Genomic DNA, 27,725 nt, shown 5'->3' on the forward strand with positions numbered 1-27,725 from the left:
CCAACCCCTGCCTTTACTCCTAGACATTTCAGAGCCATTCTTCCCCTTTACCCTTGAGCTTTGTTTCACTCAGTCAGAACATCCTTCTCTCTCTCTCTCTCTCTCTCTCTCTCTCTCTCTCTCTCTCTCTCCCCCCAAACTACCTCTCCACTCCTCATCTTGGTTACTATCACACACATTTAGGTACCCTAGCCTGAGCCTTTGAGGAGGATGAGCACTTCTTGCTTGACTCCTTCTGTTCCATCTTTTAAAAACTGAAAATACAAGAAGTTTTTTTCCAGACTCAGCTGCCACCCCCTTTAGGTAGTTGCCTTCCATTATACGCAGGGAATACAGTGACAGAATGCGTTCTCCCCAACCCTAGGGATATATATATATATATATATATATATATATATATATATATATATATATATATATATATATATATAATACTTGCTCACTGTTTTCTTGCATTAGGCAGGTAGTGCCAGGAAACAGATGTGAAAAGGCCACATCTGCCCACATCCATTCTCTAGCTGTCATGTGTAATGCACTAAAACCCCAGTTCCCTATCCACATCCATGCCTCACAGACTTCCATGGTTTACCCCAGATGCTTCACATGCTCTGGTTCAGTCCATTAACAGCAAGTCGACCCCAGTATAGTGCAGTGTTCCAATTCATTCTATCTCATGCATACTTCCACCATTTCTCTCCCCCTCCCAGTATTCTTCCACTATTTCCCCATGTCACAGGTGGTTTTCCTCTCACACTAACCCATCCAATTGTACTCTCAAAGACCATCCTTGTAAACTCCCAGTTTTGCATTCCTTTCACATGCCCAAATCATGTTTCACCCATTCAAACACTCTAAAATACATTCCCTTTTGCATCCCCTGCCATACTACATCTCTCATACACCCCCTCATTTCTTTCTTCATTTCATGTAGTTTATTACATGCTCCTATCAAACATCTTAGTTCCACAGCCTGGAATCTTGACCAATGTGACTCATTCCATGCCTATATCTCTGCTATATAGGTTGGGAAGAAAATGCTCTCCTTTAATTCTTCCATACTGACACCACTACCATTCATCACTAATTTAATGGATCTAGTGAATTTTCTATCCTGTGCCACTCCCTTTCTTATCTCTCCTTCCATCTAACCAAACTTACTCAGGGGATAGTTCCTAAATTCTTAAATTCTCTCACCTCATAGTCTTTCTACCCCTACATATAACAACAGTTTAGTAAACTTTCTTCTTTCTCTCTATTTCCTTTCAAACACCATTCTTTTACTTTTACTAACATTTATCTTCAATTGCTTATGCTTACACACACACACACACTTCTGCAACTCCTCTTCACTCTTAGCAAACAACACAGCATCATCTCCTGAGAGGGTTGTCACTAGCCATCATACCTTCATGCCACACACTCCATCTCTTCACCCTGTGTGCTAGTTTTCTACCCCCTTTCATCACATCATCCATGTATATGTTAATAAAGCCATGATGCCACCACAGCTCTGCCTCAGACCCCCATCGTTTATCAAAGAAAGGTTTAGTGGACTAATTCAGTCTAGGGTACCAACCTGACCTAAAGAAAACTAAAATGGGGGATGGGAGTAATACGATATAGAGCTTCACTAATTCCAAGAATATAAATGAAAAAACCTTTCCTCTACTTCAGCCTATCATTGCGTATAGTCATCAAGAAGTTGTCCACAGGGGTGAGAAAATTATCTGACAAATTACATTTAATTGTAATAAGTAATAATATTTTACGGCAATTTCCATCCAATACTTTCCCTATGCTTCCCCTTCTCCATTCATGACTCAGTTAACAAATCTTATATCGAACATGGTGGCAACATATCCACAAAACCTGTCATTTTGTATCACATTGAGGTCCTCAGTCCATAACTACAACCCCCGTCGTGTTATAGGAGGAATTCACAAGGTGTCTCTGGACCTGATCCGGAAACTTTTACTTTTAACTTTCCCATTTTTGGATATCCTTAAATATTATAAAGCTTCGACGACAGTTACTACGGCAAAGTCTGTTCTTGGACGTACAATTTAAACGACGGATAATGAAAAAAATCTTTAAAAAAAAAATACTTTCCAACATTAATTCCTTTATCTCGAAAATTATTACGCCCACCAATACTTCACCTATGTTTCGTTTAGATATACTAGTCTTAAAAATAAATTGCCGTTAATAGTAATGAATGATATATACATTAAAGGAATTTTAATTTAGTAAAAAAAAAAATGATAATCATAGGTACAATCTTGAGAGAGAGAGAGCCGAGCATGCACTCACCTTACAACCGTTCGCACCACAATGGATACAAGTCGGCCTGGTTGTAAACACGGCGGCACCCAGCCAATCACGGCCGTCAACGGGACGTAAACACATCGGCTCTCCGCCAATCAACGAGCCACGTTCTGTGACGTCATGTACTGCTGCTCCTGCGCTCCAACGTAAGCCATTCTCTCGCAATGTTTCCTTGTCGATTATTTCTTTACAGTGAGAGACGATTAATTTTCTTTGGATTACATAGTTCTGTACAGAAATTATTATGACTTTGTTTTTATTGTTTTAAGGTTCGGAGCTTTACGTACTTTATTTATCCCAAAAAAATGTATGAGAATATTTCTTTTTTCCCGTTTTCTGAAGTCAGTGATCATGGCTGCCTCAGCTGGGAGTGTAAATATAAACAGCGACACTCCCACTCTTCAAAATGATAATGTGGAAAATGAAGAACCTAGAACGCCTGCTTCCGTACAAAGTGGACAGTGGCAAACATACTTGTCCGATAGAACGCCGATTTCCCACAAGAAAATCTGGAAAAGTAAGTAAACTAGATTTGGGGGATGCAGTGACAGTTCAAGTAACCACTCGTTTATAGCAACAAAACATCTCTGCTATTACTTTTGACAGGTTTTGCATGACAGATGATGGCAAAACTCAAATTATTCTTTATCTGACATTTAATGGGGATGCTAGGAATGTATAATCACCAATGGTAGTTGGTGTTTAAATGGGGCAGACTCATTTGACACGTCGGACCATATTTATACAGGTATAGAACATCAACTCGACCGACGTAAGAATGACTTAAAATCAAGGGAAAACGTGTTGCTGTTTTAACTTAAAAGATTAGTGGAACGCTCTTCCAAGTCACCCATATCGTTATCAGAGTGGAAGATCGCAGTATAATCATGAAAATTCAATAAGAAAACCAATGACTATGTGGCCTAAATTTCATTTATGATATGGGTCTTACAGGTTTACTGGTGTATGTTGCCAACCCTAGTATTATCCTCCTAGATTTCTGTAAATAAACTTTATTTTGGTTTAGGAGATACTAGAACAGTAGGATTCCATTAAATCCATGAATTTTCGTATGGAATTGCTTCAATCCCGTGGTTTATCGGTTAGCGATCCTGACCGTGACCTATTCAGGGGCCGCCCAGGATCGAGCATAGGTTCGAACCCTGGTTGCGGCATTCGGTCCATAGTTAACCCAGCTGTTCATCCACCCCTAGGGGTTGGTTGATAAAATGGGGGTACTTTGCTCAGGCCACGGTATATATATATATATATATATATATATATATATATATATATATATATATATATATATATATATTTTTTTTTTTTTTTTTTTCTTATACTTTGTCGCTGTCTCCCGCGTTTGCGAGGTAGCGCAAGGAAACAGACGAAAGAAATGGCCCCCCCCCCCCCATACACATGTACATACACACGTCCAGACACGCAAATATACATACCTACACAGCTTTCCATGGTTTACCCCAGACGCTTCACATGCCTTGCTTCAATCCACTGACAGCACGTCAACCCCTGTATACCACATGACTCCAATTCACTCTATTTCTTGCCCTCCTTTCACCCTCCTGCATGTTCAGGCCCCGATCACACAAAATCTTTTTCACTCCATCTTTCCACCTCCAATTTGGTCTCCCTCTTCTCCTCGTTCCCTCCACCTCCGACACATATATCCTCTTGGTCAATCTCTCCTCACTCATTCTCTCCATGTGCCCAAACCATTTCAAAACACCCTCTTCTGCTCTCTCGACCACGCTCTTTTTATTTCCACACATCTCTCTTACCCTTACATTACTTACTCGATCAAACCACCTCACACCACACATTGTCCTCAAACATCTCATTTCCAGCACATCCATCCTCCTGTGCACATCTCTATCCATAGCCCACGCCTCGCAACCATACAGCATTGTTGGAACCACTATTCCCTCAAACATACCCATTTTTGCTTTCCGAGATAATGTTCTCGACTTCCACACATTTTTCAAGGCTCCCAAAATTTTCGCCCCCTCCCCCACCCTATGATCCACTTCCGCTTCCATGGTTCCATCCGCTGACAGATCCACTCCCAGATATCTAAAACACTTCACTTCCTCCAGTTTTTCTCCATTCAAACTCACCTCCCAATTGACTTGACCCTCACCCCTACTGTACCTAATAACCTTGCTCTTATTCACATTTACTCTCAACTTTCTTCTTCCACACACTTTACCAAACTCAGTCACCAGCTTCTGCAGTTTCTCACATGAATCAGCCACCAGCGCTGTATCATCAGCGAACAACAATTGACTCACTTCCCAAGCTCTCTCATCCCCAACAGACTTCATACTTGCCCCTCTTTCCAGGACTCTTGCATTTACCTCCTTTACAACCCCATCCATAAACAAATTAAACAACCATGGAGACATCACACACCCCTGCCGCAAACCTACATTCACTGAGAACCAATCACTTTCCTCTCTTCCTACACGTACACATGCCTTACATCCTCGATAAAAACTTTTCACTGCTTCTAACAACTTGCCTCCCACACCATATATTCTTAATACCTTCCACAGAGCATCTCTATCAACTCTATCATATGCCTTCTCCAGATCCATAAATGCTACATACAAATCCATTTGCTTTTCTAAGTATTTCTCACATACATTCTTCAAAGCAAACACCTGATCCACACATCCTCTACCACTTCTAGTTAGGGTCACAGCTACCCATGCTGTCTCAGCAAAAATTAGAAAAAAATTCCATTGTATGATAGAGTAAGAGCAAGGGAGTATAGATAGGTAAATTTTTACTTAGTCTTCAATAGTAGATAACTATTATGGGAGAGGTATCAAAGAAAATGTAAAGGTGAGTAATGTAAATGTTGGTGAAACATGTATGAATTGGTAGAACATATGAAATTATTGTGTAAGTATCTGTGGCAGCCAATATTTACAATATTTTTTATGTTATTTGGAAAGTATATGATATATGGTCTCCATTTACAAGTAGTAGCTTGCTACCATTTATAGTCCTATAAACATAAATTTTATATTTTTTTTTCATGCCAGTTTGCCTTTTCCCACCTTTGTGCAACAGTGTAAGGAACAAAAAAGCTGTAATGGAAAATCCTCGATTGACTCCTGTTCCTTTTCCTTCAGGTGATATTAATACTTCTTTGTAAATTAACCCATGCATTATAGATTGGTACATTGCATTTGAACAATTCTTTTTTGTTCACAGGGATGCTAACAATGGCCAAAAATTGTTGTAACGTGGAGAGTGCCACTCAGTTTTCATATAACATGAAAGATAAGGTATATATATTGGGTAGTTCGAGAAGGTAGATGGGGTTTCCATAGGTTCTGTTGATTGACCTGATGTTTCACGTGTTTACATTACTTACACCCACATTTTCCCTGCTCTTCATAGCTATCCATATTTGATATTGTAGGATACAAAAAGCAAATTTTGCTCTGTAGGTTGTAAGTTATGAACATGAATCAAAATCATTCCATAGGAAAATTTATGAGATTCTGTATTTTATAAGGTGACAAAGCTTAGTTGAATTCTATTGTTGAGATGTAATTGTATGCCACATGCTGAAGAATGTGAGTTAGGATGCATTTGTGTGCTGAAACATATTTGTGTGCTTATGTATGCCCACTGCACACATACATCCCAGCAATCAAATGCGAGTCCATAAATCCCTTATTTTTCATAACATCGAAAAGAGGTAAGTCATATTATTTGAACTACATGTCCTGCAAATATCTTCTTATTAATACAATGTATTTCTCTCCTGCATTAACTTCTACTCAGTTGCAAAGGCAATTACAAACCCTGGTGGTGTAGTTGGTGCCCTTATTGATTACTGATCCACTACTTTGTGTTCGATCTCTGGATCAGACACATAGCACACAGCCCATCCAGCTGTTCATCTTTCCTCTGATTGGTAGATGAATAGGTACTGATGTCAGTTAGGGGTAGGGTACATGAAGTGACACAAAGGGATGAAGAGTTAAGGACTAAGGTACATGAAGTGACACAAAGGATGAAGAGTTAAGGACTACTTAATTGAACTTTTCATTGATAGTAGTTGGAGGTCAACCACTGAGCAGGTAGGTATTATTACCTTGATATCAAGAGTGTTAGTGATGATAGTATAGTGAGCCAGCACTACAGTGTCTGTTAAGTGACCCAACCTGGCCTAGGTTCCTCTCTTTTCGTTTTGCAATACATAATACATGGAATGCTGGCATTCAGTCTACCAACACAAGTTCTGTTCAAAAAAGAATTAAAAAAAATTCAAGAAGGAATTTTAGAAAGCAAAGACTTACGCCACAGTCAAAATCTGGAGGGGTCAAGGGCCATGACAAAAGATATACTAAAATTTCTGAGTGGGGAGGACCAGAGAAAGTCACTTGGGAGAGAAGATAACAGGCAGACCTTGCACTACAAAAAGTGTATTTGTGATCATAAAGAAAAGAATGGGATTCTAAGTATTTGTGAAAGTGAGAGTTTCAAAGACTGTAGAGACCGTAGAAGTGATGGGCCCATAGTTGGAAGAGTGTAAATTGTCTCCTTTCTGAGAGATTTGCTGCACCAGGGCATGAATTTTAGGAAAAGGAAAAGTTTGGGTCATAAGAAAGAGACAAAATAAGATGAGCAAGGATCAGAGTTGGCTCAGAGGCATATTTGCTTTGGATTCGTAAAGGTGTGCTATCTGGGATATACACCTTGTCTTCTTGAAATTGGAAAAGTGCACAGAAACCTTGCTCAAGGAAAATATAGGTGATAGATGAAAATGTGCTTAAATATGAAGAACAGATTTGCAGTGATTTTGAGCAGAAATGAAAGCAAGGTGATTTTGAGCAGAAATGAAAGCAAGGTGATTTTGAGCAGAGATGAAAGCAGAATAGGATTCATTGTAAGGCAGATTTCAATCACAAAAGCGAATTACATTACAGCAGGAATGATCAGACTATAATTAGAGGTAGAAGGATATGGTAGAAGGAATCTGAAACTCCATCCCTGCCCAAAATATCTTCTCTGTACCATCAGCATAGCAAAGTTTTGTGAAAGTCCAAAGGAAAGTCAATTAAGAAGCTGGGCTAGGGTGACTGCTAAGCTCTCTCTCTCTCAGTATTGGTGTTTTTAGTGGTTGAAAGGGTTGTGCTGTGCCCAGTTAAAAGTGATAGATTTGAGATTGTGGTTGGAGGACCCATAGGGGGCAGAACTAGTGTGTAAATATTTAGAGGGTTCAGAAGCAAAAAAAAAAAAAAAGTTCTATTGCTGTAAAAGTTGTTTATCCATGAAAGGAAAAGGAAAAAGAAAAAGACTTTTTAAGATCCTCCAAATTAGAGCCTAACCAGTCCTTGTTGAGTACATTAAAATCCACTGCACAGATTTCAGTAAATGAATGTAAAGAAAGTATTGCTTTATTGGAAGAAAAATAGTTGAATATTTGTACATAGTAAGAGGAATTAATGGGAAAACATGAAACAGTCATAGTGGGTAGTGAGATTTTGAGTAAGATGGCTTTAGAGATGAGAGACTCAAGATACATCCATCCATTTATAATTCTTACCAGGAACTCAATCCCTTCCCATAGACAGCTTTCTCAGTTTCCTATATTGTACCATGTTTGCATAGTTTCAGACCTAGATACTAAGTTCTCTTACCAATTTCAACAGTACACCACCCATCCTAACCTTACATTTCTGTTTCTTTTCTCATTATTCCGTATGGTATATCGAAGTCTACAAAGACACTCCTTTTCCAAATTCACCACCTTCCTAGACTTTAACACTGCAGTTTGAAGACAGGTACAGGAGATAAAACTGAGGAGACAGATGCCTCACACTCACAGGAGAGAGGTCATTCTTAATGAATTTTAAGACATGTGAGAGGGTGAATAACTCTATAAATGGGGACTGATTTGATGTTTTTGGACAATCTTAATAAACCTAAGAGTAAATGGTTGACTCGGGTATTTCGGGAATGTATTTAAAAGAAAAAAAAAAACGAAGCTTATACCTACTTAATTAGAAAAGGGCAAAATGTATGCAAGGTGCTTCCTCTAAGAGGCCGTGAGTAACAAGTGGAATGCCTCAGGGATTAGTATTGGATCAATATATCTGAAATATATAGATTATTTGCAGATGATGCCAAACTTGTCGAAGATAAAGGAGCTTTCGAAAGTTCAGGAATTTCTTGCTTCACGACCGGGTTAAAGAGTTGTTGAAGTTCTATAGAAGAAGTGTAATAAGGATGGAAAAATATAACAGACTGAACCATAGGTACTTTGTAGGTGTATAAAGGAACATAAATTTGATGCGAAAGGGACTGGGAGAATGGGTAAAGTCGAAACATAATTTTTTTTAAGTTAAATGGAGATTAAGAGGGACGCAAGGAAACATATAATTAAATCGAAGGCATGTGAAATAAGTGAAGCAATGGTAAAATTCCAACAAGTGCAATGACATTTAAAAGCCTTTTTGACAAATACATGGTAAAAAGATGGTTGCTTCTCGTCGCTATAAAGGCCTCCATCGTACACGAATAGGTAATTAAACACGCACCCACGCCAATTAAAAACATGAGTAACGAATATTTTCAGTACCCTCGCATTTAGACAGACATGAGAACAGTATTTTATCAACCATTTGATATATGTTCACGTAGTACTATGAAGTTTTGTGATGGAAGTTAGCTATGTTCCAGAGGCATGTACCAGCAAGATTGAAGCACAACGTTGCGTTGTGTTCTCAGACGTTATTTTTGTCTAATGTAGAGTTGTTTGACATTTTTTTTTATAGAGCTAACGTTATTTAAGATGAAGAGAGTGCTTGCGGAGTGAGGTGCCTGTGAGAGCTGTGGAGGGGTAATGTAGGAGACGACACTATTGATCAGCTCTGCCCCACCCCGCTCACATACCTCCCAGTTGAACCTAGGTTTTGCGCAGTTATTTGTTCACCACAACTGTTATCCATTTTCCTTGATAATCCAGTGGCTTATATAGACCCTGATATTATTTTATGTGGCATGATATATTCTTATAAACGTAAGATGAATTAATATTGTTGGACTTTTCACGCCAAGTCTGTTCCTTGCGAATGAATCAATATAATTGTCTCTGCCTAACTTCGCTTCTTGTGGCCATTGGCTCACTGTTCTGAATTTGAAAATTAAGGATACATGCTGCAGTGCATCTCATCTTGGCGAATGAGGGCGTGGGAATCCCCTTTAGACGGAAATTGAAATGCCTGTGTATGGGAGAACGCAGGCGCACTCCTGGACTCCTCACTTCTTCCTCCCTCGGGCCAGGCTCGCGAGTCTGACATGGAAACAGTGACTCACGTAACAGTTGCGGGTACAGCCTTTGGACTTTGGCCAGTACTAAAGTACCGTTCACCACACCTACGTCTGGAAGACTGGCTTCCCATCTCTGGAAATATGTCCGAGTAACTTAAGGGGAGAGAGAGAGGAGAGAGGACACAGGGAGGAAAAAATATATATCAACCGCGTGAGATTGGCTGTGGTTGTGGCTGGTTGAGGACATGTAAACACACAAGGCGTCCACGCCCGAAAATGGGCCAACATGAGGGAGAGACTTTTGTGACGTTTTGACCCAAGAGAATATTCGGGCCTCACTCCCATCATGTGTATATCAACCGATGTTGGTGGAAAGACCATTGTAATGTGTATTATTTTACGCTTTTGGTGGTGTATTATCTCGATTAGAGTGGCGGGTAGTGTCTTAAAGAAGGAGTGGCCATCTGGAAGCGCAGCTGGTGGTGGACTTTCTTCATCTCGAAGGAATATTATATGAAGTTTAGATGTATAATTACTACGTGGTCATCATATTGTCAGAAAATTACTTTGCTAAATATGATAAGAGTAATATAACCCTAATATGTCGGGGATATATATATATATATATATATATATATATATATTTTTTTTTTTTTTTTTTTTTTTTTTTTTGTCGCTGTCTCCCGCGTTTGCGAGGTAGCGCAGTATATATATATATATATATATATATATATATATATATATATATATATATATATATATATATATGTAATGTTAATCACACTAGTCCGTGATGATATGAAAAATCGCAATTCAGTTGTTCATAAGATTTATTTAACTTGTATAATTTTCCTATACATGTGGCACAGCATGTTTCACGGAACCAACCCGCCTCATCAGGTGCCATCAATTCATTAATAAGTCTTTCCAATCCCAACACCATCACAAGAGAGGGAATTTTTGTGGTGGTGGGATTTAAAAAACTTAGTGAATTGTTGGCACCCAATGAGGGGGATTGGCCCCGTGAAACATGTTATGCCACATGTATAGAAAAATTACATGGTAAATGAAATATGAACTAATGAATTGCGATTTCGCTAGATATATATATATATATATATATATATATATATATATATATATATATATATATATATATATATATATATATTTTAAATGTTTTAAATCTGATTTAGTGGACAATTTAAGGGTGATTCCTCTGTGCTTGTTCATTGATAGCTCCTTTTAGATGATTGATGGAAATTGATTGTATAAGAATAATACACCAGTTAGTCATAATTGAAGTTTTACCCTAAAGTTTTGTTACTGTCCAATTCTATCAGCTGTATTAAAAAGAAAATTAATGTTTACATATGTCAGAAATTGTCCCAGATGTACTCAATTCATTTTTCCATCAAACTTTGTACCTTTACTTAATTTTCAGTGCAGATGGGCAAGAACTTTCATTAATATTAAAAACAATTCCCTTGTTAAGTGTGCACATTGAACAAGCATACTGAAAGATCATTGGAATTGCTGTTAATAGAAACCCTAACATATGTCTAAATATGTTTCACCTTAAATTTCATAGTTGTTTGGCAATGTTAGGAAATTACTGATCTTCATCCCTTGTCATAATCCAGAAGAGTATATTGCTTTTCAACCCACTGTATAGGGGATACCCTTTACTGCAGAGTGATGGGAGTACGAGGGACACTCTTTTGACTCGAACATGTTTAATCATTGAGATTATGCAGGTACTTTAGACAATGACCCAAAACCTAATTTTAAAAGATGAACTTGCTCAAAACTTGCTCAATTTTCATTCCGTGTTAGCACAGATGCAGTTCACTTAATCTTTGCTTAGTAAGATTACACTTTTGTGTCTGGTCATATCACTGTATTGCTGCAAATCTTTAATTTTCACAAGACTGATCTTTTGCATCGAGAAATGATTGTAGAATTGCCATGACTCATACAGTTAACTTCATTTCAGTGTTTATCATGTTGATTTCATAGTTTACTGGTTTTTCCAGTGAAAATTATCCTGTATATATTGTTAAATGAAACCTGAAACATACTTCAGGCTTCTATAGAACATTTTTGATATAGAGCTTACATTTTTGCTATTGAGCACAGTAATGTATATACAAACATCTTGGAGTAGCAGTGTTTGATAGGATGACCAGTTCACCTGTTTTATAACTAAATTGCAACTAGAAGTGTAAGCCCACACATACACATATAGAGTAAAATGAAGAAAGGCAAGGTTAATGCTGATAGCATGCAGAAATTTAAAATTTTTGTGATAGAGAAAGATCGAGTGATGTGGTCCCCATACGAATAGGTAATTGCACATGTACACAGGCTGGAGATGGGGTTTATTCACAGGTAAAAGCATGGTACAACTATACACTAGGGTAAGAGACTGGGCAGCACGATTGTAAATCTATCATCCTTTGACTACAACTAGTAGTTACAGAAGTGAAGATGATAGCCAATGGAGAATGGAAATGATTTTGTAACAAAAAAACAGGGACAGGAGATGGGGCCCATAAGTGTACAGCTCCCTCCCCATTTGCACAAATAGATGATACCGCACATTCAGACCGCACTTCCTGGTATCAACAGTCGAAGCTGAGCATTGTTGTTTGTGTAAAACTTCATGTAATATACATTAGTAATTACAAACTCATGAGTGAAAGATTTCCTCCCTATATAGAACAGATGGGTATTTACAAATTCATCCTAGCATATCTCGGCTAGAATACATGTATTGAAATTGAAGTGATGTATATACCAGTAAACGTTACAAATTTAAGGACGTGTTTTTTCATGTTGAAACTGGTAAATGAGGATGCAGACATCATGAATTTTTAGTGTATGACAGTTCTATAGTACAAGAATAAAGTATTTTTGATTACTGTATTTCACATCAAGATTGGATGAAGTTTTGGGACAACAAGTGATCTGTGACTGGGTTGAATTGTCATGTTGTATGTGTCCCTCATAGTTTTAGGTATATTAATTCTGACTCATATATTTTATGAAAACATTTTATATCTACATTTTATAACAATATTTATAATATTTGTACTGTAGTTTACAAGTTCATTACATGAGATGGTATGAATTAAACATTTGTTTTTGATGTGATGTTAGTATTAAAATATGAAATTCTCGGTTGGGTATTTAATACAAACATCATGACTTATGCTTCAAAATATCTTTTTACTGGACAGTATTGCAGTATATAGAATGTACGTGTTGCAAGCATTTTCTTGATAATTTTCTTTTTCTTACCATACTTACTAATGGACAATATGTATTGATTTATGCTGGCGTATATAATTGATGAGCTAATCTTACCATTCCTTGGTCATGCAGGTGCACTTTATAATATGTAAAGGCATTAGTGTTGCTAGTATGCAGTTAACTGTTGTCAGTGTTTATTATTGTGTGAGGCAATAACTGATGGTGGGCACATAAAATGGTGCTGATTGAGATGGCCGGGGCTGAGGACACCATCTACCTGTGCAACTTCAGGGTTTCCGTGGATGGTGACTGGCTTTGTCTCAAGGAACTAGCAGAAGGTGGTACCAGCATAGGGGTCGCCAGGGTGGAGAGATCAGCTTCCACATCACCGGGGTCACCCCCGCCTTCAGGTGCCTACACTCACATCCCATCTGGCTCCCCCCTGCACACTCTACCCCTCTCTGAGCAACTGATGTTGAACCCACCTGATTCAGACCTGGAAGGCCCTCATTCTTCAGAGAGCCCCCCATCTGCCCCCGGCTTGGCTAATGAGGGTGGAAATATGAGCGGGGCTCTCAGCGTGCTTCCTGGCCTCCCACCGGGGCTCTTCGCGCCCTATGTGCCGCTCACCTGTGGTCCGTCCGCACGCTTTCTTCTTTACGTTGCTACGTCAACACTGTTGGACACCGGATAGTTTTTGTTTTCTTTTACTCCCCAAGATAGTCCTCCAGTATATAATGATTTTTAATGTATACATACTGTACATGATTGAGTTGGACTATATAGGGGATCCATTTTCAACTGTGGTTTGGTCAATGACTGGTTCTTATGTAGAGTCAAAATTTTAAATTTTTTTTTTTTAAATACTGTAGCAATAGAGCCTTTTAAAGTTTAATAGGGAGGCACTTTGTTTGAGTAGTGTAAAACTATATTTCAGAAATAAGAACATCAATATTTGAGGAACTTATCATTGTACTTTTGAGGATCAATATTGACATTTAGATTTGTTCTTTCTTGAGCCTTGAAAAGGTTCATCATTTATATATATATATATATATATATATATATATATATATATATATATATATATATATATATATATATATATGGGAAAATTGAAGATTTTTAAAACCTAAAGAAATTGCAAATTTCAAATATTAGATTTTCTTGTGAAGATTACACTTTTTAGATTTTTATATCGGAAAAATAATCACATGCAGCAGTAGAAGTTCATTTGCAGATATTGACTTGGGATCATTCTAATGTTTAAAAGTAAAAATCCTCCCTAACATATACAGTATTTCTAAAATTTTTGTCAGCAACATATGGTGTCCAGCAATAGTTGTCATATGTCATAACATTAATCTTATTGGAATACCTCTATGTTACACTAATAGAATACCTGCCTGTATGGATGGTGCCCTTTAACAAGTGTGTTTGTTTGAAACCATATTCACTGTTATTGTAACACTCAAGAGGTATTACAGTACAGTAGTTGAGGAATTAGTTTAGCACAGTAGAAACATTTAGTTTGAAATGATTGGGAAGTACCTCCTTTAAGAAGTCATTTTATGAGACTGTATTTATTTTGCTAAGAATGTGGTTTTCATAGTATTACAAAAAAAATCTCCTGTAGCCAAAGCCATATGAGCATCTAAGAGAGCACTTGCATAGTGAGAGGGTTAAAAACATTGTTCCACCTCTTAGAATAGGGTTTATCCATGAGCGTTCACCCTCTTCAACCACAGTGTTTTTATATCACTGATTATCATTGAGGTTTATGATGCCCAGGTCTATGATATTGGAAGACCTTCTGAACTGATGTGAAATGTATGTCAGTGTCGTTAGTGAGAAACAAAATTGCCCTTTATCAAGACTGGACAAGTCCCAAGATTGGACAAGTGTGACTTTCCAGAGTACCACGAGTTCATGCAGTTCACTGCCAGGATTCTTCATAATTGAGAAAAATGGAAAAAGAGCATCTTATCTTAAATTCTCTTTAGATAAAGAACTAATGCTCTATTTGGTTTCCAGTGTAACTCTTAAGCATATAGAATGAAAAAACAAAACAAAGAGAAACAAAGATTCACATGAATATTCCCTAGCCTTTTGACCATTGTTGCGTTGGAACATAGAAAGAATCAGAATTAAGGATTTGTTTCAGCCAGAACCACAATAGAAACCCAAGTTAGTGTTGGCTTTAGATTGGAATATAAGATTCTTTTGTAACTTTTCACGGATCTTCGCACGTGGCCTACAACAAAAGCTAGATTTCTACCTACGTTGGTCAAACAAGGTTCTGCTTATAATTTGATTTGAAGTAGCTAAACTAAGGACCTCTTGCAATTGACCAAGAGTACAAGTAGGATTCTGCTTACATATGTAATCAAAGCTCCATTGAAATTCTATCTCTGTGCTACTCATCAAAATATTTGAAACAACCAGCAACATGAGTTAGGGTTATACTGTGCATAAAACCAAAGGTATGCTGTAGATGCCTCAAGACAACTTATCGAAGGACTTGTTACACTTGGTCAACAATGCAAGCTTAGTTGATTATGCTGTGTATAAGTAAAGTTCCAGTGAGGATCCATAAGGAACAATCCCATGAGGAATTGCAGGGATTTCCCCTGGATAGACACTCTCTGACTTGGTGTCTCTAATGTATCATTGATGCTGGTAAAAGTATGGGAACTTTAACCTACTGGTTTGCCTTTTTTCTTACCAGTGACAAAGGTTATGAGATGGTCTCAACTTAAAACTTGAGCACTATGATACACTCGTGACAGCCAGGGTTATGCTTACTGTAGATAAAGCCCTTTTAACTTTCCGTAGAGGAATAGTCTCATGTGGTAGTGCAAGGATTCACCCTGGATATACACACTCCGACTTGTATACCTTGATACCCTTGTATATAACTGGTCCATTATTCAAGGCATGGGGACGTTTGGGCAGGGGTTTGTTTCCACCTCCCTTTCAGTGATGGAGGGCTACAAGGTGCTTTCTGGAGCAACTTCAGTTGAGTGGACACAGAAAGCAGTAAGAGTGGAGAGAGCTGTTCATTGAGCTGTCCTATTGTTTAAAAACACTAATCAGTTGAATTGGTGTCCCAAACTCTTATGACAGTTTTATGTCATCCCCTTTAGACAGCATTTGAGATATGCCTCATGTAAAACCATCAAAGTTAGGTTACATGAATGTAATACCTCCACCAGTAGAATTTTCATTATTTTCCACAAACAAAAAAAATGCAGTACAAAAAAAAAACATAAAGCTAACCCATGGATATTTTTAGTTGCTTCTGTACTAAGAAAAGCCTTTGTTAAAAGAATCCCAATATAAACATCCAAGAAAGACAATATTCACACCTGTGCTAAGCAGTACAGTAAAAACTGCTGCACCAGTAGTATGATGAGCTCACAATTACCTGGTGAGTCAAATTGATCCAGTACATTGTCATATGCCACAGGACTCAAAAACAAGCAAACTGTACTTAGAATTCATGCTATGTACCACATGCAGAAGAAAAGACTGTTGATCCAGCATGTATGAGGTCCAGAAACAAAGGTTATGAAGTAGAACTCAGTGCTAGCTGCTTTGGTCAACAGGTCTTAACTGTGAAAGTAGGAATGAATTAAAGACTAGATTTCTTATGTAGTTGTTTGGTCTCTGTGAATGAGTATCAAATGGCTGTAAAGGTTATAATGGTAAAAGGTGAATCTGCGTGGATACAAACTATTTTGGGGATTGCAATGAAGTAACACCCTTTTGAGCAAGTGCTTTCTCAGTGCTTGCAGTGCTCTGTTTTTAGGTGAGAACTTTTTCTTTGTTTAAAGATTAAGCACTTATGTATGTATGGAAGTTTTAAGGAGTGTATGGTACCTTGTGTGTTGAATTTTTTTTCTAAATTTAGTATTAGTTTTCATCTAAGCAAATTATGGTCACTCAAAGAGAAGGTGGTGAGTCTGCATTGAAGTTATAGGACATGTAATTACCATAATATGCCATGGAGGTGCTATGTAAGCCTCCTTAGATAAAGCATAATTCAGTATCAAAGATAATAGATATTGATAATGAAAAAGAAATTCTGGGGATACCCCACATTTGGAATTTTGTATAGAATTTTGTTTTTAACTCATTGCCTGTATGAAGCTTTTAGCTTCAAATGCAAGTTTCCATAAATGAAGTATATTTTAAAGAGTACATCAGGAATCTTAGACATTGCCCAGAAAAGTTGGTACAACACTTAGGTAAAGTAGAAGTTGGCTATTAGATGATTTGTCAATTATTTTTTTTTTTAATTTTCCTTATACACTTTGCATTCAGAAATTATTTTAATTGCTAATTATTAGTAGCTAAAATGTAGGACACCTGAAAGGAAATGTTGTTTCACCTCATGATGGCACCATCAATACGTAGGTATTCTTTTCACTGCAAAAATGTACAGTATTTTTCGATATACCAGTATTTATTTCAGTTTGGTTGCAGTAACAACCTTGTCATTTTTCAGTTCTAGTAACTCAGAGACAACTTACAGTAAATTATGAAATGACTGATTTGAATAGTCAATTGTAAGGTATATATTCATAGTTTCTGGATGGTCTCTTCATTTTGATTGCAACCACTGATATTTCCAGCATACTTTTTAACCTCCATCCATATTAAGGGAGAGTTAGGGCTGCGTGTCATTCCTGCATGATTGCATGGCTGGTCATCCAATGGTCTCAGCTCACATTGAGTAACGTCCACCAGCTTCTTTCAATTAATTTGCTGCAGCTGATGCTTTGGTGTTGCAGAATTCTGTAATGTCCCAGTGAAGCACGAATTTAAACAGGTGAAATCAACTTTTCATCTGGGTATTTAGAGGGCACATTGAAGGAGATTGTGTATTTTTTTGTTGTGAGTAAAGACTTGTTGCCACAGAGAACAGGATATTCTACACAGAGGTGAGGGACAGCAAATATACTTTTAGGTCTTCATAAACTGAGTCTTTTCATAACGGTTCACTGTCTACAGAGTTAGCCTTTATTCTAAAAGCATATATTGTCAACTTTTCATTATTTTGATGTAGACTTTCCAACCTGATTGATAATTCTTATATACAGCATGCAGTAATTTTTGGATGATGTGTTTCATTAAGAAGATAAATATTCCCTTGTTATGCTTTTAAAAGATTTACTATCCTCCCATGAAAAAGAAATTGACTTTGCAATATGATAATTAAGACTTCAGGAGACCAGTATAAGGAAAATCTTAGTGAAAAAATAACTTATAAAGTTATAATAGTGCAAAGTACATTGCGCAATAACAATTGTAGTGTTTTATCAGATAGTCGGACTGTTTCCAAGGTTTATCCACAAACTGATTGAGCAAAAGTTGTAGGAATTATTTTTTATATATTTCACAGCAGTGTATTTTGAATAGTTTTTATGATAGTGATAGTCTTTAGAAACATTATTATTATTAGTAGTAGTATTAGTAGATGAGTAAAGCTGTAGAGAATGCAACTGGAAAGTAATAGTTACTTGAAAATTGTATATTTGAAGTGTTCATGTTGAATTATAATGATTTTCTTCATGGACATTTGTTTTATGGTATTCCTCATGTGTAGCACAAACTTTTTTTTTAATATACAAATTATTTAAGGATATTCTGTGTTGGAATGATGATGGTCTCATGATGATTTTTAACATAAAATTTTGTTATTTATTATGCACATGTGCATAAAATCTTTGCGATCTTGTGTCCAGCAAAATGATTTTTTTCAGTGCTGTAGTACCCTCAGGGTTTTATGTATAATGAATTATTTTTATAACTGCAGATTATACTTTACTATTTAGTCTAATATATGCAGATTATTTGAGAGATGAGAAATTTTGAATTGTGTGTATTTTGTAAGTTCCAAAATATGTAATGAATTATATTCATGTTTTGTGTAGCATGGTCCTGTACTGTATAATAGGATATCAAAAACTGCAGTATCAAGTCCATATCTGTTTAAATTTCCCTTTTTATTTTAATTTTGAATTAGGCTTTTCTATTTTGACACCTGTAGTTGTTCTTTGTATGAAGATATATCCATATTAAGAGAAAATTTTACATGTTCTTTTGACTTCAGAGCGGGACCCTGTGAGCATTGAACGCAGCAATCTTGTAAATATCTGCAAACTTGTGGTCAAGGAACTAATAGAATCATCACTGAAGTTTGGACGCCAACTTGATTCAGACTCTGTGCCACTTCAGCATTTCTTTATTGTCCTCGAACATGTCCTGCGTCATGGGTTGAAACCAAAGAGAGTGAGTGTTAGTGAAATGTGCTGTAATTTTGTATTTAAGAAATGTGTCAGATATGGCGTATTATTAATCTTTTATGTATGTGTTCCATTACTCCTTTTGCAGGGTATTTTGGGACCAAAGAAGGAATTATGGGATCTATTTCAAATGGTTGAGAAGTGGAGCTATGAGGCCCAAGACATCACTGCTAGTGTGCGCGACCTGCCAACAGTGAAGTATGTTTTAGAACTGCAGTAGAAGATTAAGTCATCCTTCTTCAAAGATATGCTGTTAACTATATTGGAATCATTTAGCTTAGTGATTACTCATGATCTTTTTCATCTTATTCCATTGAATTAGCTGCTATTTTGAATCAGTTGGGTTTCCATATCTCTAATGTATTTCATCTTGATTTAATTGTGAATTCAGAGGGTTTGTTAATCCAGTAAGATGAACAAGAAACTATATGTGCATAATTGTTCAGTATGTTTAGCAAAACTGAAATGGGGAAATATATTGGTATGAGTAACCAGGAAATTTGATGGGAAACACATGGTGTGTTTAAGAATACTAACTCAAAACAGGATTTAGAAAATCTAAGTTGGTGTGGGAGATAAGAAATATTGATTTTATCAGTTGAATTTAATTGAATGGACTTCCCTCCAGAACAGATTACTTTGAATTACTAACAATGTTAACTTTCACAGAACTCACATGGGAAGAGCACGTGCTTGGCTTCGCCTGGCATTGATGCAGAAAAAACTTGCGGACTATTTTCGACTGTTGATTGAAAGGAGAGATGACTTATTAACTGAATTTTATGAGCCTGGGGCCCTGATGCTTGCTGATGAGGCCATTGTCATCATGGGACTCCTAGTGGGACTAAATGTCATTGATTGTAACTTGTGTGTTAAGGTTTGTTTTGTTGTCATATGTTGTGAGTTTTAATCATAATTTAGCTTCGATTAGAAGATATCACATACTTTTCTGAAAACCTGCTTCCCAGAAACATTTATAGAATTCAGTTGTCAATATTCCTGACACTTTTTCTGAAAACCATAATTAGATTATGTAACTGCTGCTTCATTGTTTAGGTGCACAGGACCAGTCTTTGGTATTATCACTTTGTTGTTGTGAAGTACCAAACTAACACATTCAGTGCTATGTTAAAACCCCTGCCTCTTTCAGATATTCTAGTGTTTAGTGCAGTTCAAACTTTATTGTTTTTTGTATGTCTACTTCATAATCATTTCCAAGAGACTAACTGATAGCTTCATGGGTTGTGATAATGCAAAGAGGAAACATAATTTGATTGCTTGTACTAGAAAGAAAGATTACAAATTATGGTTGTCCACAAATTATTGGATGATGAAGTCATAGAAGTAGTTTGAGATCTCAAGCAAGATAGAGATAAAAATAATGATGATGATGATGACAGTGCTGATCTCTAGGATAAAAAAAAGTGAATGATTGCTGATTTGATTTGTGGCCTGGAGGAAAGACGCTTCTTGAATTGAGCGGATTGACTGAGCTGATTTCACTCATAAAGTTGGATACTAGCTAGTGGGCAAACATTTTACCTTGATTGAGGGAAGTACTTTTTCTTGAACTGGATCATTAACACGTGGAATGATTTACCAATTAGAGTGGTTGAAAGCAGTACCGTCAATCCGTTTCAGAGTTAACTTGATAAGTATTTCACTTCAGTCCTCATCTTACTGCCCTGTATCACTTTCATATTCAGTGTCCAAACTCTTTGAAAAACTGATCAAACACAAAATCAAGCGAATTATCCACTCTTGTGAATGCAACTTGATTTTAGACCTAATTAATCTACTTCAGCAGTATATATACAGACCTCACACTACACATTGTAGAAGGATTCATCCAACTGCAACTCCCCTCCCACTTGCACAATAGCAGTTGCTATTTGACACCATCTTCTACACCATGACAATTAGTGGTTGGTGAGTTTCATAGATGACCATAACTCACAAGAGCTTCACCTCTAAAACTCTTAAGCTCTACAGTGGAGATCACCAAGGAGCAGTTCTTCCTCCAACCCACTTCAGCGTTTTCCTTCATGACTCTCCAACACCTGCAAACCATGGTTTTAGGTCTTATATGATGCAGTTGACCTTACAGTCACATCACAGCGCTCTGACTCTGTGCAAGCAACTAAGAAGATGTAACACAACCTCACATAATTGGAACTCACCCAGAACAGAATGTCTACAACTCCACAGAAGACTTCAGTCACCCTTTTAACCCCAGACAGACTCAAAAGCACTTTGCATCCTTTTGTTACATTGAATGGAAGGTTGGCTCCACTTGATAAATCTCCAGGTGTTAGGGGTATTTCATGCAACATATACATGACATTCACCCTCCATACCACATTTTCAGTACAACAGCAAAATTCAAAATACTATTCTTAGAACACTTACTGGTACCAGATTTGGATGAGAAAAAGAATGCCTTAGTATCCTATGCAAGTTACAGTTCATCCTCTGTACCCAAAATTATACCTTTCCTTGTCATCCTTTCTGTCATAAACGAATAACAAATCAGTACACCACATTGAACAGAGCTTTCATAACAATTATTGGCTGCCATGTGACCACAAGCACTTAAAAGCTACAGAGCAAAACAAAGATCCTCCCAATATGCTCAGGTCTTTGCAACAGTACTAGACAAGTCGTATCCAAACTACTTCCATAACTAACCACTGACCCCATGTAGAAATAGAAAGCTTATCCCTTCTTCACACTTCAACAGTCTGTACTGGCAGATAACCCCCCCTCCAGCAGACATAATGTTGATGAAACTTGTACACACTGAAATGACCCAACAAGCTCTAAACACCCACCCTCCCAACACAGTCTTAATCACCACCCCACCCAACATACTCCCATCTGAATCCACACTCCCCAGACAAACATGAGATACTTTCTTGTCTGTGCCCAGGATGCCACTCATCTCTACATTATTACAAAAACTGATTTAACATATTGCAACAACCCTTTTGCCCAAGATGCAACTTTCATTCCAGAGATATGGAAGAAATACTCGTAAATTGTCTTCTGATCATAGCACACTAACATATACACATTACCACTTTCCTTGACCTACTGTCCCACCTTGTGGACATGGATGGCTTACTGAGTACTGCAGGAGTTCCATAGACTGGACTTCTGGAGCAGGATGGTAAAGATGAAGGTATTGGTCTCTAGTTAAATATTTGAGACCTACAGTAGCTTTAGAATGAAACATGAGAATCTGTCTTAGTCTATTTGTTTAAAGTAGATTAGATACATAAAGTCTTAGCTCATTTATTCAGTCTTATAGTTTCTAGAGAGCATCTTTTAAGTGACTGCACATATCATGATTAGATTTCTGAGACCATGGAGTACTTCTAGAATTAAACACTGGAGTCATGATCACTGTTACCATCAGTCTCGCATAATTCACTTAAAACAACAGCTGTTCTAGAAATGACCATGTGAATCACTACACATTTACCAAACAGCTGTTTTAGAAATAACCATGTGAATCAGTACATGTCTTGGATTATATGTTTGAGAACCAACAGCAGTTTGAGGTTCAGTGCCTGAGTCGTATGCTTGTCATGTATGATCCCTGTTCAAGTACCATCTTAAACGTATTGTGAATTCCATTTTCCAGGAAGAAGACTTAGATTGTCAGATGGGAGTAATTGACTTCTCCCTCTATCTGCGAAATGCAGGAAGTGATACAAGTCCGGATGATTCCCAAGAGCAGTCAGATATGACAACAGTACTCGACCAGAAGAATTATATTGAAGAGCTCAATCGTCACCTCAAGTATGATTTTAATGTCAACTCTTGTGGATTGTGTTGGATGTATATAGATTATCTCCCCCAACAAAGGAACAGGGGAACTTAACTAGCTTATGTGATTATGAATTGCATGAATTTGGGTATGTGTGCATGTCTTCCTGTGTTGTATCACATTTTCTTGTATTTGAAGCATGTTGGCACCTATGGAGTCTTCCTAGAAATTTTCAGCTTGTAACTTTCTTTGGACCTTTTAAGTTTCAGACAGCTGAAGTTAAGAGTGTTTCTATTTTTTAAGTAATATGTCTGTGAAAAGATGTGGTACAGCACAACAAAATTATTAAGGTTTGTAGTAGGAGGATCCCTTCCTAAAACCAACTTTTTACAGGAATGTTTTACAGAACAGAGGAAGGAGTCAGGTAAAGATTTTTCTTTCAAGGCTCAGTCACGTGTTACTGGTGCTACCTTGCTAAGGTAGGATAGTGAACAGGTATGAAAGAGAGGAAGATGTTTTCAAGTAGTTTGTTATATAGTATCCTTGTAAGAGAAAAAAGTAGTAATAGCAGTTTTTATTGGGAAAATCATGACATTGTAACCAAGGTTGAACACTATAATGACCCGACATTAGCACAAAATATTTCAAGAATTTTTCATGTTTAGATAGAGTTGTGTGGAGGAGATGTGTTGGAAATGAGATGTTTGAGGACAATATATGGATGAGGTAGTTTGATCAAGTAAGTAATGAAAGGGTTAGAGAGATGTGTGGTAATAAAAAGAGTGCAGTTGAGAGAGCAGAAGAGGGTGTTTTGAAATGGTTTGGTCACATGGAGAGAATGGGTGAGGAAAGATCGACAAAGAGGATACATGTGTCAGAGGTGGAGGGAACAAGGAGAAGTGGGAGACCAAATTGGAGGTGGAAAGATGGAGTGAAAAAGGTATATTGAGCAATCGGGGCCTGAACATGCAAGAGGGTGAAAGGCTTGCAAGGAATAGAGTGAATTGGAATGATGGGGTATACTGGGGTCAACATGCTGTCAGTGGAGCATGTGAAGCGTCTGGGGTAAACCATGGAAAGTTTTGTAGGGCCTGGATGTGGAAAGGGCTCTGTGGTTTTGGTGCATTATACATGACAGCTAGAGACTGAGTATGAATGAATGTGGCCTATGTTGTCTTTTCCTAGCACTACCTTGCATGCATGCAGGGGAAGGGTGTTGTCATTTCATGTTTGGTGGGGTGGCGATGGAAATGAATAAAGGCAGCAAGTATGAATTATGTACATGTGTATATATGTGTGTCTGTGTGCGTATCTATATGTATACGTTGAAATGTATAGGTGTGTATATGCACGTGTGTGGATGTGTATGTATATACATGTGTATGTGGGTGGGTTGGGCCATTCTTTCATCTGTTTCCTCGCGCCGCCTGGCTAACGCAGGAGAAAGCAACAAAGTATAATAAATAAAATAAGTAAATGAATTAATAAATGATTATTGATAAGAAAAGCAGTCAATTTTTGCTTACAGTAAAAATTACTGGAAGCTCATTAAGGGTACAGAGAATGAAAGCAGAATTAGGAAGGAAAGAAAAAAAAAGAGTAAGGAGTAACAATAGAATTCAGGAAAGTCAAAGCATTAATCTCGGAAGAATGATTTGGGATTTGAAAATATATTTAAAAACACCCTGGGTGGTTGAACAATTAATGACAAAAACACTTCTAAGAGAGTAATATTCCATGGGTAGAGGCAACCTGATCTCTTAGTGACAGAATGATTACCCTGTTAGTAAATTAAAATTTTGCAGCCCAACCATAGGCTTACTCTGGATACTTAATTTAATGTAAGAGTGAAATTTTATTCAGATGAGGAGTTACAAATGAGAATGACCTTAAAAGTAGTTTGATATCCCTTGCATGTTGCATGTGTCACGTAAGTACCTATTTGTATGAATAGAATGTGAGTAAAGTACCCCCAGTTCTTTGTATTTCTGTCTCTTGATGAGTTGAATTTGTTAGTGCTCAGAAATTCAGTCCTGCACTTCTTGTGGTATGGGTGCCTGCTACTGTGTTACTTTGGAAGTATATCCCACACACTGAATGACCCTTCCTCATCACAGCATCACATTCTGAGTGATAAGATTAGGTTTCCTTAAGGTAGTGAACTTATCTAACCTTTCATTATTATAAAGTTAAAAGGTAGTTACCATGTGTCCCAGGGTGTGAAGTTCCTTCATTTTACTTTTATAGTAGTGTCCTGTATGGTTTCCAATGGGAAAATCATAGGAGTTTCACATGGCACATTCTCGCTCATAAGGACTGTGCATTGCTGCATTGGTCATTTTGACTTCATCTTTTGACAGAAGTTTGGTAGATAACTTTACAGATGCACGTTGACTAGCTTAGGGGTCAGCTCTGCACATTTAGATAGTTGTCACGGTTGTTGATGAGGAAGGCATTTCGTGCTTCCTTTTCATTTACATTTAAGATTATTGGCATCTCACACTGTAGCATTAAGGGCTTTTAAGAGTGTACTGCTAAACTTTTGACTCGTATCCTTCCAGTGCCACAGTGACCAACCTTCAAGCAAAAATGGAGGCACTAACAACCACCAATGCACTCATGAAAGAGGACTTGGCTATTGCTAAAAACTCCATCATACATTTACAAGAGGATAATGATCGTCTTCGTAAAGAAAAGGGCTTGCCCACACAGCAACAGCAAGAACAGTTGGACAAAGAGGTCAGTGCAAAGTTTTATTGTAATAGCTAGGCTTAAAAATTGGTGTTAATTGTACCTCATTTTTTTTTAGCACAGTATCACATCTTCCAATTTGTGAACAGGAAATATTCCTCAGATAGTTGTTGTTTGTTTTGTGTTTCAGAATCTTCTAATGAGAATTTCATTTTTTATAGGTGAAATGAACGAGGTATTACAAAAAGTCATTTTAGAATATTCAGGAAAGGAGTCTTTTTCATGCATGTCTCTGACTTGTTAAAACTATAAGAGATAAATGCCAGAGATAAGATTTACCTAGGAATTTATATTTTGAGGGTCAACTAAAGACGGTAGCAGGAACAGATTTCTGAGCCAATAGAGAACGAAAAATAAAAACATTAAAATGACTGGAAATAGAGGGCAGAATGGAGTCAGTTCATGAAGAATCTGGAGTGAATGTGATTAAGAAATTAGGGGATGTTGTACAGTTAAACTGTTTGAGAATTGAAATGAAAGATACGAGCACAAACTCTTGACTAAATGAGGATGTACAAATAGCCAATAAGTAGGTGATTGGACTTAAAATAGAAGATATTAATTCAAATTCTTAAGTAAATGAGGATATACAAATAGCCAATAAGTAGGGGAATAAAGTTACTATTTAATGTGTTACTGTGTGGGACCATGAGGATACGATGAGACTGTGCAAAAGGAAGTAAAATTATATGAAAAAACTAAAAGATGTGATGGGAAAGCAATTGCAAAAGAATCGGGAATGATGCTGAGCATGCTGTACAGTTATTGATAGGCAGCCACCCCCAAGGAGGTATATTGCCGGTCCTACCAGCCTGGGTATTGGGAGGGTTAGTGATAGCTGCGTAGTGCGCTAGCACTTCTGTAGTTGTCAAGTTCCTCTTTTTTTTTTTTTTTGACCCAGATAACTTTCTTTTTGCATCATTAACATGTAAACTGCTGGCATTATGTCCTCAAACATACAGTCTCTCCTTGTCACACCTAAAACTTTGACAACTAACTCGCACAACTCATTCTGCATTAACAGTAGATTTTCCTGTGGTGAATGCTATGAACTAGCCCTGCCTTTTTTGCAAAATGGTAGTAGCAAATGATAGAAGTAATAGGTGTAAGACGGGAGCATTAGGTTGAAATAGATCGTAGGAACATTAAGTGTAAGCACTGGGTAGAAGTAGTTGGTTTGAACATTAGGCAAGAACATTAAGTAGACACATTATGTAGAATTAGTTGGTAGGAAATTAGGTTGGAGCTTCTGAAAACACTGTGCTATAGTTGCCTTCTGCCATTGGCTTTCTTAAGGGTGAGAAAGTAAAGATTATGAAGCAGCATTGGAATTTAACAGTTATGGAGACTCTTTGCCATGGACAGACCTTTGAGGGAGCTCTTGAAAGGAGTGGCCCTCAGAGATATAGATGAATGGATAGGAAGTAGATAGAGAATGTGTGTGAAGAACTAACATACCTCTTGACACATTTTCACTATCTTACCTCTGCTTATTTCTAATGATATTTGTGCTTCCCTTATGCCCCTAAAATTTGATCAGTCTTGTAACAAGTCTTTCAACCTACTTATCCTATTATGTTGGCGCTAAAGTTCTTCCATGTAACATGATTGAGAGGACAAAATGAAAATATTGAATGAGCTGTGATTGAAGTGATTTGCTTTTTTATAAAGGAAATGATGCAATGGTGGATTGTTAATTCCACATGGATTGTTGAAGATAAATTGTATAGGTGAACAGTGATAAAAGATTTTAAAAATCATGTGTTACATGTTAGGAAAGACGGATATGCATGCAGCATTTAATTATATTCATTGACTGAATTTCATAAAAGAAATAGTATGGTAGGATTATTAAGCATATTAACATTTCATTGAAATAATGAATATCTTGTCATTGAAAATGCTTGTGTGCAACCTGATGAACACGTGAATATTGTATGTGTGGTGGCCTGTTGGGCTGGCCAGAACCCAGCTTGCAATAACCACACTCCTCCACC

At 37.2% G+C, this 27,725-nt stretch overlaps 2 protein-coding genes across 9 annotated transcripts in view; one reads left to right on the forward strand and one right to left on the reverse strand.

The window, feature by feature from the left end:
- The window catches only part of Gdh (glutamate dehydrogenase, mitochondrial), an 88,517-nt gene extending 86,139 nt beyond the window's left edge, over positions 1 to 2,378 (reverse strand). For all 4 annotated transcript variants that reach the window (XM_071658415.1, XM_071658420.1, XM_071658414.1 and 1 more), the window contains exon 1: positions 2,311 to 2,378. The gene's annotated coding sequence lies outside the window, so the exon portion shown is untranslated. The remainder of the gene's footprint in view (positions 1 to 2,310) is intronic.
- Positions 2,379 to 9,630: 7,252 nt separating this feature from the next.
- Positions 9,631 to 27,725, forward strand: part of LOC139746827 (RUN and FYVE domain-containing protein 2-like) — a 43,570-nt gene continuing 25,475 nt past the window's right edge. For 2 of the 5 annotated variants that reach the window (XM_071658411.1, XM_071658410.1), the window contains exons 1-7: positions 9,645 to 9,728; positions 13,027 to 13,529; positions 19,013 to 19,191; positions 19,294 to 19,403; positions 19,875 to 20,082; positions 22,852 to 23,009; positions 25,539 to 25,716. In XM_071658411.1, coding sequence (XP_071514512.1) covers positions 13,130 to 13,529; positions 19,013 to 19,191; positions 19,294 to 19,403; positions 19,875 to 20,082; positions 22,852 to 23,009; positions 25,539 to 25,716 — 1,233 coding nt within the window. In that variant the 5' untranslated portion in view covers positions 9,645 to 9,728; positions 13,027 to 13,129. Of the gene's footprint in view, positions 9,789 to 13,026; positions 13,530 to 19,012; positions 19,192 to 19,293; positions 19,404 to 19,874; positions 20,083 to 22,851; positions 23,010 to 25,538; positions 25,717 to 27,725 lie in introns of all 5 variants that reach the window. The other 3 variants (XM_071658407.1, XM_071658408.1, XM_071658409.1) reach the window with 3 other exon arrangements.

The sequence above is a fragment of the Panulirus ornatus genome, chromosome 66 (assembly GCF_036320965.1).
Source record: "Panulirus ornatus isolate Po-2019 chromosome 66, ASM3632096v1, whole genome shotgun sequence".
Classification (NCBI taxonomy): Eukaryota; Metazoa; Arthropoda; class Malacostraca; order Decapoda; family Palinuridae; genus Panulirus; species Panulirus ornatus.